The sequence below is a fragment of the Phycodurus eques genome, chromosome 17 (genome assembly GCF_024500275.1).
Source record: "Phycodurus eques isolate BA_2022a chromosome 17, UOR_Pequ_1.1, whole genome shotgun sequence".
NCBI classification, from domain to species: Eukaryota; Metazoa; Chordata; class Actinopteri; order Syngnathiformes; family Syngnathidae; genus Phycodurus; species Phycodurus eques.
In genome coordinates, this window is record NC_084541.1 from 8,289,162 (window position 1) to 8,304,069 (window position 14,908).

The 14,908-nt window shown below is 41.8% G+C and overlaps 1 protein-coding gene across 2 annotated transcripts in view; it reads right to left on the reverse strand.

Annotated features, from left to right (window-relative positions):
* The window catches only part of LOC133415832 (disks large homolog 4-like), a 47,934-nt gene extending 36,228 nt beyond the window's left edge, over positions 1-11,706 (reverse strand). For both annotated transcript variants that reach the window (XM_061702318.1, XM_061702317.1), the window contains exon 1: positions 11,572-11,706. In XM_061702318.1, the coding sequence (XP_061558302.1) occupies positions 11,572-11,676 (105 nt within the window). In that variant the 5' untranslated portion in view covers positions 11,677-11,706. The remainder of the gene's footprint in view (positions 1-11,571) is intronic.
* Positions 11,707-14,908: the final 3,202 nt, after the last annotated feature.

Genomic DNA, 14,908 nt, shown 5'->3' on the forward strand with positions numbered 1-14,908 from the left:
TTAAACTTGATGTTTCACTATATCTAGTGCTGTGCAAAAAAGTCCAACATTTACTTGTTTTACTTACCTTTTTCACAGTAAATCAGTAACTATAGGAAGACGGATAGCTACAAAACAAAATGTTCTTAATATTTTGTGTGGTTCAGGCGTTAGAAGCCTAGTTTCGGACTTCCTGTGAGCAGTAACACTCATGATATTTGGTCAATATACTGTAGCATTGTTAAAACAACTAATCTATTGGTGACTTTAACACAATGTGATGTCTCCAAGCACGAAGTGAAGTCATTACATCTGGTAAGGCGGCCATCCTCCACAATCTTATGGAGCATGCAGCGCCATGACTCATACAGCACTTCAGTCGAGATCATGTGTGTTCTTCCCCGTAACCTTACCCCCACCATACCTTGCTGGTAGCCCACACATGGGCAGCTGGCCAGCAGCCCACCGTGTTCCCCACACACGGTAGGTTTTGTTGGAGGTGTGATGACAGAAAATCTGCACGCAGCATTTTCCATCACATGCGCGTCAAAAGATGAGCAGTGTCACAGTGGCGAGTCGCCACAGTTGTCCTATAGGTTGGCATTTGTATTTGGATACACACAAATGAACCTCGCCTTCTGGACACAATTTCCACTTCAAATGAGTGATGTCGCCCATTACAAAAAAACTGGAAGGCATCTTCAGAATATTGTGTGATGGCTAGCCTACTGAGTCTCCTCTTTTTTTGGGAGGCAGACGGAGAGGGAGCTACACGACCAAGGCCCGTCTCAGACAGGCTGCCTAGCAACCGGAGCAGAACAGAGATTACAGTGCCACAGTTGGCGGGTGCCAGCATTGGTCCTGGATCACATTTCACTGAGACAGCAAGTAAGAAAAGAAGGGAAATCGAGATGGAGGGAGCAGCAAAGAAGGTTAAAGAGAAAACTATTTGTCGGTAGTGAAATAATTTAAGGCAGAATTTTTCATTAACTACACATATTGATTTTTAGTATATCCTTAAGAATTTTTTATTATTTTTTTTACCAGCATCTCTTGATTGAAAACAAGCCTCCCTTGTAGCAGTAAATTGACAATATCGGATAAAAACATAAACAAAGCAATTCAATTACACAAGACACAACACAAAATGGCCTGAAGCACTTTGGTGCCTGCTCTTTTCCTGCATGACCAACCATCACGCTGCCATGTTGCCTTCTGTCCCACTAGTGGGGGATGTGGCAGTTGATGCTTAGGTACTCTGTACAATGTACCTTGGGTGGGAGCTTGAGGTACATTTAGTGTGACCACTAAATTCTAGACACATAAAATCTTAAATGCCCATTTACTATTTATATTATGCCTATTTATATATTTAGATTTAGCAAGCTACATTTTTACCACAATGAGAAATGGAGGGAGTAATTTAAAATATCTATCACAGTAAAATCTCCTTCAATAGGCAAATTATGCACACAATCTCTCTTGATAGTAAACTGAATGGTGAATGGAACATCTCTTTAAACAGCTTTTATTTATGATGTACTGTACACTGACTCACATAAAATGAGCATCGAAGAAAAAAAGTTCAATCAGATTTAATTACTATAATTGGACCTCATATGCAGAAATGCTTTCCCTCAGTTTCTGTTCATGCAAGCAGTGTGTTAATTACAGTTTTGCAACAATTAGAATATCACTACCAGACCCTTAAATTACCGCAGCAATAAAATATGTTATTATTATTATTAAGCTCATCAGACCTGGACCTGGTCTGATGAGCTTAATTGGATCAGAGTGAGAAACCTGTGCTTCTTAAAGGAAATACTCAGTTGTAAAGGTCAATGTAAGGAGTCTACACAGCCTGCATTTGAATGTACTGTGATAATAATCCAACACTGAGTGGCTGAATAAGTCGTTCCCTTAATGGTTCGATGAGTTAACATAATGTAGAGCAAATGTCAAATGCTATCTTCCATCATCTCAGTTTGTAATTCAAGGAGCAAGCTTGAGCTTTTAGATGACGCACATTAGGTGAAGGAAGGAAATTCAACCTTGCCCTCTCAGGCAAGTAATTTGTCAAAGAACCTTCTGACTGCAAATGTTAAAAGAGCTGTGAGAATCTCCTCATTTATGTATTACTTTGAGGAAAAAAAATCCACATTGATACTTCACAAAATAACTATTATTAATTTACAGCCCCCTGCTTTGAGTATTTTAGGTGTGCTCAATTTTTATGCCGAGACACCTATATTTATGTGACATGTACATTGATATAATAGAGGTTGACAGCTATATGTCAATGAAACTCCACTATGTTGAATTGTTAACAAAAGTGATACAGACAAAATATAGAGCACTGTATTTGCAGGTTTTTCAACACTGTGGTGAGGAGTAGTTTGTGCAATTAGCATCACACACTCTCACGAGTAAGCAACCAGATGGTAATGAATGACCTGTTTCGTTTAGTCACCCACAAACACAAAAGAGGGATAGGTTACACACAACCTGCATATGTTCCCTTAAGCAACATGACAAATTCAAGAAGAAATCCTAACATTTAGTACACACCCCTGTTAGAATACCAGGTTTTTGTGATATATAATATTAAGAAAAAAAGCAATCTTTTCGAACGGGGAAATAGAAATAAACAACTGAGATAACGTGGTTGCACAACTGTGTACACCCTCTTATAAATGGCGATGTGGTTGTGTTCAGAATTCATTCTTGACATTCAAACTCATTCTAGATGGGAGTCTGCACACACCTGCCACCATTAAAAGTTAGATGGATGAGATACGGCGGCACGGTGAATGACTGGTTAGAGCGTCTGCCCCACAGTTCTGAAATCCGGGGTTCAATCCCTGGCCCCGCCTGTGTGGAGTTTGCATGTTCTCCCCGTACCTGCGTGGGTTTTCTCCGGGCACTCCGGTTTCCTCCCACATCCCAAAAACATGTATGGTAGGTTAATTGACGACTTTAAATTGCCCATAGGTGTGAATGTGATTGCGAATGGTTGTTTATTTGTATGTGCCCTGCGATTGGCTGGCAACCAGTTCAGGGTGTACCCCGCCTCCTGCCCAATGATAGCTGGGATAGCCTCCAGCACTCCGCAACCCTTGTGAGGATAAGCGGCTCAGAAAATGGATGGATGGATGGATGGATGGGATACCATTTGCATTGTGGGGAGATGTAAAAGCAGTGTGCATTTTTAGCTGTATTGGCACCTTAATGTAGTGGGTTCATAAATGCTAAGACCATGTCACACCCATCCGCAAGTTTCATGGAACTAAACTGTACTTTATTGTATTTTACACAGCTTAATTTCACCAGGTTCAAGGGTGAGCTGTAGTCTATCCCATCTGACTTTGGCCATGAGGCGGGTTACACCCTGGACTGGTTGCCAGCCAATCGCAGGTTAAAAAAAATAAAATAAAATTTGGTTTAAAAAAAAGATTTGTACCTTATGTTCATATAGGGAACTATACAATGATACTTTCCTCTTCTTTCCTTCATTGTCGTTTTCACTTCAGTTAATCTTGATACCAAAAATATTGCCTGCGTTCACAGTTAATTTTCAGTGTCTTCTCAAGTGTCCAACCCCGGCATGATCGCGATTTCAGTTGCCAGCCGGCAACTTGTCAGCCAGCAGTACACTTTTTTTTTGTTTCTATAGACGTGCGCCTCACTAGGACAGGGGATCCACTCATCCTCTATTCTCCAAGGTGTTTCAGCGCAACACTCTGACAGGTGTTAGTCCTCCCGTAGCTGTGTGTGCTACAACAACACACTTTGTATCCACCATGGGCCGAAATACTTAAAGCTCTGCCAAGCAGGACATTGTGCCAATCTATTCTGCTTAAAATTAAAGCAGGTTGCGGCATTCTCGCCTTCATTTAGGTCTACTGCATGGTGGATGTCGAAACCAACAACAGAATTGCATACCATTTAACCAATTCCAGATAAACTATTTTTAAGAGCTAAATGCCAAATTGTATCAGGATGAAACAGTTTAGAATGTATTCATTATTATAATACAATCTCTCAATCAAAATAATGCAGATACTGCAAAATACTGTGTTGAATATTTTTCACTGTGCCAAGGAGAAGTACTGTATTTGGATTATCCAACTAAAACTTTCCTATGACCTGTAAAATATACTCTCAGCTATACAACATAAGACTCTAAAAATATGAATTCCCAATGCAGAATACTTGGATGCGGAGGGTTTGCATTACAACAGTGAGACGGAGAGGGAATCATAAAAAATACATAAAGAAAACAACTTTTCTTCTCGTCCCTTTCAATTTGGCATTTCCCCTGCTCGTGTTCTCGCCCTGATAAATTTCCACTTAATTTGTTTTTTTGCATTAATGAGACTTAGCATCTTATTTTTGCAAGATGATTCTTCTGCAACATTGATGGAATCACTTTTAAAAATCTGATCTGACATTTACGTATGTTGGCATCCTCGCATCCGTATCTCAAAAACAGGAAATGAAGGAATGGAGGAAGTAGCAAAGACAGACAAAGATGAAGTTAAATTTCTCAGCTGGTACACGTACTGTATCTATCTAATAAATAGAACAGAATATAATTGTATTGTCAAAAAAATAACAACAAAAGGCTTGAATGTGATCCAGTACAAGATATGTATCAAGAAATCTGCCTTTACAAATGTAACAATTTTGTTGATGGATAATGATTATTATCGTGGTTGGAGCATGCTTTTGTTTGCGAAAAGATGGTTCTAATACTATAATTTGGTTACCTTATTTTAATTATTTAGTTTCATGTATGAGAGGTACAACACGTCAGCATCATCCAATAGTCTTTAAAGGTTAAATATATGTATTCAAACAAATGTATTTAATTACATTTGGCGCCTATCCCTACAGAGCTCAGTGCTCTGTGCTCTCAATGCTGTTATGCTGAATAGACTATTTGTTTTCCAAAACAAAATCGTTGTTGGAGCATTAACCTTTTCTGCAATCTCAAACATGCAAGATGTGGATTTTTTATTTATTTATTTTAACAGTGCACTGCTTAATGGTTTCACTGGAAACAAAAATGCACTTCCATGCAAGTCCAGTAATATTTGGTCACATGATGAGAATGATGCCCTTTGATGCAGCCATCTGATTATTCCCTGTCAGTACACTGCGCTTTAATAGGATGCACGTCTCTTATTGGCTGCCTATGCACAAACACGAGGAAGTCACAAGTTCACTTCAAGCATCAGTGAGAATGCAGTTTAATAGATCATCACTTTGCATATTAAAATGCAAAGTGAGCACACATGGATGTACGCAGCATACAGTGAACGAGGAAAGTGATGCATAATTGGTTTTAGTGATGCACTGGGGTTTCTGTGAAGTCAATATTCCCCCCCCCCCCTCCCCGAGTTAGATAATGGACTATAAGTTTTTACATTATAACAATTCTGGTGGGGCACCAAATAAGGTAGGCTACAAATACTGTACTCTGTCTCACCAGTTTGTCTTCCATTGAACTAAACAACATTGGTGTGAGTAATTCCCAATACAAACTTTACAAAGGTTACACATATTGAATTAGCTACCAGATGCAGATTCTTCAGGTTTTTTTTTCTTGCTTACAGCCATTTGTTGCGATACACAGTTTATACAAAGAAGTGAGAGTTGAAGCAGGCCAAGTCATGGCTGCTTCACCATGGCGCCTGCTCACAAGTCCCTGAGTATCTGACAGTTCCTGGTCAAGAAGAATATCACCGTGCTGGAGCAACCTCCCTACTCACCCGACCACATTCATTGTGGTTTTTTTTTTCCTCTTTCCCAAGCTCAAGAGGGTCATCAAGGGGACTCATTTTGAAGATGGGGACAACATCAAGAGGGATGCGGAGGATCCCGGAAGAATCCTTTTAGGACTACACAAAGGTGTGGCAGAGAAGGCTGCGAAAGTGTGTTAAACTCCAGTGGGATTACCTTGAAGGGGAAAACTTGTAGTTTGGATTTGAAATACATCTTTTGTGGCTCGAGTCCTGGAGAGCCACACCTCATAGACCACAATCATTTGTGACCCCCCCCCCCACACACACACACACACACCTACACACCTCCACCCGCCCACAATTTAAAATATAGAGTACTAAATAAAATATGTATTGGAAATTGCATTGTACTCATTTAATGAAGCTAATGTTGCTAGTTTCTTCATTTCTATAACTACAATAATAAAAATTTGTGTTTGAGTAAAGGTAAAAAATAATTGAATAGTTGAATAACACCACAACACTTCCACTGCAATTAACGACCGCCGTCCACTTCTGAATATTAACTTCAGAATTTATTTTTCTGAAATATTATGCATATGTCCGTTCCTAAGACCTTTCCAAAGGCATGTGTTTTCAAATGAAAGCATTTTAGCTCTAGTGAACAAACCTTTAAAATCCTGTACTGCAACATGGAACATTGTTTACCGTTATCAAAACAGCAGCTCCTTGTTGCCGGTTGCTGTTTTGCAGGGTTTCTATCCATCCATCCATTTTCTGTACCACTTTATCCTCACAAGGGTCGCGGGCGTGCTGGAGCCCATCCCAGCTATCTTCGGGCGAGAGGCGGGGTACACCCCTGAATTGGTCGGCAGCCAATTGCAGGGCACATAGAAACAAACAACCATTCGCGCACACATTCACACCCAAGGGCAATTTAGAGTCTTCAATCAACCTACCATGCATGATTTGGGGATGTGGGAGGAAACCGGAGTGCCCGGAGAAAGCCCAGGCAGGCACAGGGAGAACATGCAAACTCCACACAGGCAGGGCCGGGATTTGAACCTCGGTCCTCAGAACTGTGAGGCAGATGTGCTAACCAGTCATTCACCCTCCCGTCTGGTTTCTATTCTATCTATCTAATAATAATAATAAATAAAGCAACATTTGTTTCCAGAGCTCCTTCAACGTAAATGTTACTTGCTCCTACGAGTCCAGAAGGAACAGCTGTAGCGTTTGATAGCAGATGAAGTGGAAAGAACAAGTTAAAGATGTAAAGGTGACCCTGCATGGTTCCGACTTAGACATGAACTGCATTAGTAAATATGTGCTGCCACTCATTCTTCTTGCTGCATCTCAAGCTGTCACAATTGAAGTATACAATACTCCTCTATATGAGGAGCAAAGCTGAAATAGGTCCGGTCCATGTGAAGCTGTAAAGTAATGATGTGTTTTCAGTGATTCATATGTATGTACATTATATCCAGCTTGTGATGTTTTAATAACCGTGACACTTTTCGTCTCATTGTTTTTCTGACATCAGGTCACTCCCTCGCCCATTTTCCAGTAAAGCTATACTAAAATCGATTGCTGACAGTGAGGTGATCATTGATCTGGATCTAGAGATGACAGTGCAGTGATCTGAATCTTAAATCGTTAAATGCATTAGTACCCCGTTTAATCTTGATCTTTTGCATTCTGCGAGACCAAGCACTGCACAGTTTTGTATCTTTAAAGACGCACTTCAGCGAGACAGTCCATCTTCATTAAATCTTGTGCAGCCATCAATGAGCATTAAGCATAAGAGAGGCCATTAAAGCACTCATGAATGCTTCCAGACATATGGAAGACCCTTTTAATTAAGATCCTGAATTAAGGATGAGCGAGAGGCTCCGTTCAACAACAATTGTGAAGTAAGTAACCTTAGATCACCTTGAGAAAGATGATCCTTTTCAGGGTTATTGTGCAGATCTTCACAAAACATAAGAAATGGAAGAAAGCTGTAAACAGTAAAACGGTAACCTTGCAATATTGTTGATATATATATATATATATATATAACATATATATTGTTAATGTCCCAAAATACCTTGTCAAATAGGGTAGCACCAATAACAACCCACCACAGGACCGAACACAATATATTAACGGCTACTGAGGCTGTGGGAAACATAATGAGTACAGTGGAACCGCTAAAAACAAAAGCCCCTGACGTTGGACAATTAGGAATTCCACTAACATGTTCTGTGAAAAGTACCTAGGAGTCTGAACTGCCGTCAAGCTTGACGTCACACACAATGTCAATTCAGGATTAAGTTGGCATGTTTTGATTTTTGTAACACTCATTCCAAAAGCCGGACCACTGTGGGTACAAGAAAAAGATGGATTTATCATTACATGAAACAGGCAGATATATACTCAAAGCAGTAACGCGTCATACGCAGTTAATTGTTTTCTCTTACACTTGTGTGGCAATAAAGTCATAATATTAATACGTTTTTATGTTGTCAACAGTTTGACCCTGGAACGTATTATTTATGTTTCCACTATTTCCTTTATGATAAATTTGACCAGTCTCCAGAGAAGATTGCCCACCACATACTGTACCGTGCTGTACTGTACTATATTGGAATGTTTAAATTTGAATATAAAAAATAGCGTCACATTAGTAAAGAATAAAATTCACAATGAAGCGCTCCCGCTGGGGATTCCATCGTTCTGCTGGGGGACTTCAATGCTCACGTGGTCAATGACAGTGAGACCTGGAAGGGCGTGATTGGGAGGAACCCCCCCCTCCGAATAGAACCTGAGTGGTGTTCTGTTGTTGGACTTCTGTGCTCACCACGGATTGTCCATAACAAACACCATGTTCAAGCATAAGGTTGTCCACACGTGCACTTGGCACCAGGACACCCTAGGTCGCAGTTCGATGATCGACTTTGTGGTCGTGTCATCGAACTTACGGCCGCATGTCTTGGACACTCGGGTGACGAGAGGGACGGAGCTGTCAACTGATCACCACCTGGTGGTGAGTTGGCTCCGATGGTGGGGTAAGATGCTGATCCGACGAGGCAGGCCCAAACGTATTTTGAGGGTCTGCTGGGAACGTCTCGCAGAATCCCCTGTCAGAAGGAGTTTCAACTCCCACCTCCGGCAGAACTTCACCCACGTCCTGGGGGAGGCGGGGGATATTGAGTCCGAGTGGAACATGTTCCGCGTCTCTATTGCCGTGGCGGCCGACCGAAGCTGTGGCCGTAAGGCCTGCCGTGGCGGCAATCTCCAAACCGTTGGTGGACACCAGCGGTGAGGGATGCCGTCAAGCTGAAGAAGGAGTCCTACAGGCCTTTTTGGACTGTGGGACTCCTGAGGCAGCTGATGGGTACCGACTGGCCAAGCGGAATGGTGGTCGCTGAGGCAAAAACCCGAGCGTGGGAGGAGTTCGGTGAGGCCATGGAGAACGACTTCCGGACGGCTTCGAGGAAATTCTGGTCCACCATCCGGCACCATCAAAACTGTGTATAGTGGGGATGGGGCGCTGCTGACCTCGACTCGGGACGTTGTGAATCGGTGGGGAGAATACTTCGAAGACCTCCTCAATTCCACCAACACGCCTTCCCATGAGGAAGTCTGGGGTAACTGCGGCAGGCTCTCCTATCTCTGGGGTTGAGGTCACCGAGGGGGTTAAAAAGCTCCTCGGTGGCAAGGTTCCGGGGTTGGATGAGATTCGCCCAGAGTGCCTCAAGGCTGTGGATGTTGTGGGGCTGTCCTGGTTGGTGGTTTGGTGGCCTCAGTATTGCATCTCCGCTTTTTGCAAATGATGTGGTTCTGTTGGCTTCATCAGGCCGTGATCTCCAACTCTTACTGGAGCGGTTCGCAGCCGAGTGTGAAGCGGCTGGGATGAGAATCAGCACCTCTAAATCTGAGACCATGGTCCTTAGTCGGAAAAGGGTGGACTGCCCTCTCCAGGTCGGGGATGAGATCCTTCCCCAAGTGGAGGAGTTCAAATATCTTGGGGTCTTGTTCACGAGTGAGGGAAGAATGGAACGGGAGATCGACAGGCGGATCGGTGCAGCGTCTGCAGTGATGCGGACTTTGTGTCGGTCTGTTGTGGTGAAGAAGGAGCTAAGCCGAAAAGCGAAGCTCTCGATTTACCGGTCGATCTACGTTCATACCCTCACCTATTGTCACGAGCTGTGGGTCGTGACCAAAAGAACAAGATCCTGGATACAAGCGGCCGAAATTAGTTTCCTCCGCAGGGTGTCTGGGCTCTCCCTTAGAGATAAGGTGAGAAGCTCGGTCATCCGGGAGGGGCTCAGAGTAGAGCCGCTGCTCCTCCTTGTTGGTAACGAGGCTGTAGTGGCAACTTCAATCTGCGGGAGGTTAATCTTTTCCAGAAGAGAGGCGTGGCATCTCACAACGAGGTAACCGAGAACTTGTGGTGGCGGGAGTGAGGCACTAAGTCATATAGTTTTGCTACAGCAACTCTGTGTTTGGTTGTCAGCAGGAAAACTCAATGGTCACTGTATTAGGTGTTGGTAGGTGGTGTCGTCTTTTAGCTTTAACACCTTGCATTAATTAATGTGTTTAGTGTTTCCACAGGATGCCAATTTTTTATTTTTTTTTCCATCCAGTGGTTACAGAGGTGTACTTAAGTGGCTTTAGTTTGCCTTTCATAATACAAAGTAGCCTGTCACTCTATCCTGAACAGCAATTCTATACAGTATATTCTCCATAACACTAATACACACATTTTCAGTGTCCATTATTCTATTTCAAGATGGTGACAATATTATTAGAATGTATGTGATTTATTTAAATAACAATTACTAGATAATTTTTAATAATAATTATTATTATTATTATTATTTTCTTCAAGGTTTAAAAATAATCATGCAGTGCCTTTGCAATGAATTAGCTAAAAACTGGTTCTCACATCAATTACATTTAAAAGGTAGACGAATAAAATAATACGCGAATAAATGCCAACCTGATTACAGCTAAATAAATATATAGAAAATACAGCGGCCAGCACATTTTATTCACAGCATGTCAGCTATTTGTGGAGTCGAGTTTAAGTAACATACGACTTAACTTTTTTGAATGAATACCTACATTTTTTTGTGTGTGAAAATACATTGTAACAGAAAAAAAGAAAAAAAAACTCACAATCAACACACATCTTGCAAGCGTTGTAAGCATATCCCAATTCAACACAATTCAGTGTTTCAGAATTGCATTCACAAAGCCCAACAAACATCATCTCCTGTTTACCACCTAAGTCAAAGTTCAAACTAGAAATGCACAGCTAAACATAAGAGGCTGTTATTCATTGTTGCAGATATAAAGCAGCTGCCTGCTTCAGATTCCTCCTTGGGCCATATGAGAAAAGAGGAGCAGTGTTCCGGTTATCTGATTCCAAGGACGGATAAAGCCTCTCATATGCTCTCCCTAGTGATAGAGGATATTGAAGTGGCTCTCGGCGAGACAAAGTGCATTTCCCAAGGTCAAAAATCATGTAGTGCAGTTCCCCTCTGCTATGATGCAAACCTAAATGTGGACCAGTCAGCATGAATAGCCCCGCTTAGCCCTGAAGGACCTGGCCTACTGTGGAGATAGTGATTTCATTCATTGCAGGAAACTAGTGAGGCTGCAACTGCTACGTGCAGCAGGAATAAATCCGAGTCAGCCGTGAGCATTCACTCGCAAGTTATCCACCGTGGTAGATGGCAAACACGTTGACAAATCGGCCACATTCTACGGAATCTTCCCTCGTAAAACGACCTGACGGCGGACGTCGGTGCAGCCAGCGTCCAGCACCGCATGCACCCCCGGGGTCTCACCTTACCTTACACCCGAACATGAGCGAAAGGGTCCGGTTGCTGCAGATGACTTTACACTGGCACATGACCGGCGAGAGACACTTTAGATTCCTGATATTAGGCAGCGACATCAGTCCAAAGCCTCACATCCACAGCGCTGCTCTGTCCACCGCCACCGCCGCCGCGACACGGTTGCCGGAGAGCCGCGGAAGTGTGTGTGTGTGTGTGTGTGTGTGTGTGTGTGTGCGTGAGTGTTGGGGGGGGGGGGGACTGTCCCTACTGGGTAACAACCGATGAAAATGGGAGCAATTTCGGCTATAATTAACCGCTTTTTTTTCCTCTTTAGGTTCTTTAGTGTACAGTTTACCCCACCCCATTTCTCTCCTTCTCGCTCTTCCCCTCGCTCGCTCGTTCTAATATTTGACTGAAAGTTTTCGTTCAACTCGAATCAAACGAGGAAACTATTTTATTTTACGAACAGCACGCACATCAAGCTGATATTACAGTAACTATAATTATTAATCACACCGCTGTTCGTTTTATCGGCATGTTGCGGTAGCCGTGTGGAATGGGACGACTGCGCCCCCTGTCGCCATAGAAAGTCCCAGTTTATGTGGAGCTGTCCGTGGTGCTGAAAGGCAAAATGCCTTCGTGTGGTGTGTCTACTTTAGTGATTGAGGTGAACCCCGCTGCCATTCATTGGCGTGCTCGCTCAAGGTGGTTTCCACCTAGCCTTTATTAAATGAGTCCAAAAGTGTCAGTAACACATGCGCACTCACGTACACACAAACACACACGCCAACTAGAAAGGTGATGCATTAAGCTCTCTTCATGTTAGCCCGCACTGCCGTGACATCTCAGTTAAAATTAAACGCTGCAATGTTATTGTTATTGTTATTGTTCTCGTTTGTGTTCGCAGTGATTTTCTCGTGGTACTCAGGCTTCCTCTCAAATCCCCAAAACATGCATGTTGTTGTGAATGTGATCGCGAATGATCTGTGTACTCCGTCTCTCACCCAATGTCAGCATGAGTGGGCTCCAGCTCACACATGAGGACAAGCGGTACGGAAAACAGTTGCATGGCGAATCATGGGAGCCGTTCATTTCAAATGGTTTGACATCATTATATAATTTTTGTTGTTTCTGATAGTTTATAAAAAAAAAAAGATCCATGCTTTTTACTGGACAATGACAAATGATATGAGATTTTTTTTTTTTTAAATCTATATTACGCAAAGTAATTTTGAGTTTCAGTACAGTGTGTCTCCTTTGCAGGACTGTGGTGACATGAAGGCCCCACAGGGTGGAGTGAGAGAACCGGCTAGGTTATATTTAAATATTGTGCATTCATCTCAGGACCGACTGCGGCGCTGGGCTCCATGCTCCCAGGTGACGTCAGCGGTAAAATAAATAAATAAATACATCGACTACATCGCTCTCTAAGAGGGATATCCCGGGAAGCATGCACTAAAAAAAGCATTAAGTTTCTCACAGATCTAGTGGGTCAAGGCCCAAAGGAGTTATAAGAAAATGAGCTTTACTGTTAAATCTCTCGACCAACAGTCCGTCTGTTTGAGCATATATACTGTAGCTCGTACTACCAACAATTATAATTCATATAAGTGAAGAAGAATGTGTGTGTGTGTTTTGTGCCTTCAAAGTTAAATGACGTATTTCCTTATTGTTATTCTGTGCTTTTCTCAGATGGAAGAAGTCCAAGATGACTTTTTAAACCCACATTAAGGTTTCCATGGATATTGCTGTGTTCAAGACAAGACACAGACGTCCTTGATTGCAGCAGTTAATGCATTCTAATGCTCTGGCCGTAAGTGTTCACTGTGAGCTTGCCATGATGAGTAATAGGCCTGCAATAGATTCTTTCTTCTAAATCACACACTGGTGGTTCCCCTTTTTTCCCGCAGGTTCTCCTTATATGAGACCTATACTATTTACACATCCGTCACATCAAACTCCTGTTATTAACAAGTTCCTAAGGAGATACAGTGTAGTGTAAACATTAAAACCACTGGATAATCATTGAGTTAACATAACTGCAGAGACATAAGAAATACTGCATATTTCCAAAAAGTAGAGGAAGACTTTCTCATCATTCTTATCTGACTTTATTACTGCCAACAGCTTCTTTATAAATTATTTCCATAACTGCACCCCCACACACCTATAAGTGCAAATGCCCCAAAAGTTGCAGTTTGGAGTTCAACCAATATTTTCTGGAAAAACACTATGCCTCAAGTCAAACTAGCCATCATCGTGAGAAAGGTTCCTAAATCTTGTGAGATAGATATACTTTTTTTTTGTGCTTTTTGTGTGTGTGTGTGTGTGAGTGTAAGGGGGAGGTGTGGGTGGATGCCACCACAGAAGGGCCCCAGTAATTGGCAATAACCATGGTACAGGATATGGATATGGAGCTTACTGCGAAATAGTTAAGTGTCCAACTTTTCAGCACAAAACGAGCAAAACAATTGATTAGTTATCAGTAGTGCACACAAATTATTCATTAAATCAATCAATGCCTATATAACACAACTAGGTGACATCATCACTTTGCACTTTGCACCTTTGACATTAAAACCTTTTTGGCCCCATACCTCCATACAGGAATTTTCAAAAGGGGAGTAAAACTAAAAACTAAAACGAAACAAAACAAAAAATGTTTTTTTGTTTTTTTTTAGTTTAAATATGCAGTTTTTGACTTCTTTTTAGAATTCATTGTCAATAACAATCACCTGGATAGTTGATAAAGGTTTTATGATGGTAGCTGTTTGAGCCTGGACTGTCTAAGGGAGCCACAAAGCTAAACATCCATCCATCCATCCATCCATCCATCAATTCAAAAGAAATCTGTCCATGTGAAAATGCATTTGCAGATCACTGTATGCCAGAGCCGCAGGTGGCACTACTGACCCCAACCTCAAGGCCATTTACGTGATCAGGCAGTAAAGAAAGTCATTTCCAGAAAAGGCAAAATAGCAAAACAAAGTATACAGTAACTCTCCACATGACAATAAATATAACAATTAAAAATAAAAACACACATAGAATTCAATTGAACTGACTTTGAGGAAAATATTCACCTGCGTTGGGTTTTCCAAAAAGTCAAAATTTTTGTTGCCCTAGAATGTAGTTTGAATTTGAACTCAAGACCAAAACACATCAGTCATGTGGTTGACGTAATAGATTGTGTGGATATTTCATAAAAAAAAATGTCCATGTAGCTTTAATTTAAGAAGTATACTTTTTGTTTTTTATTTCCATGAAAGTGCATTTCCGTCAGGCTTGGACATAGGAATAGTTGTATATATATGAGTCTGTATACTGTGCTCTGTTAACTGAAGTTGACCT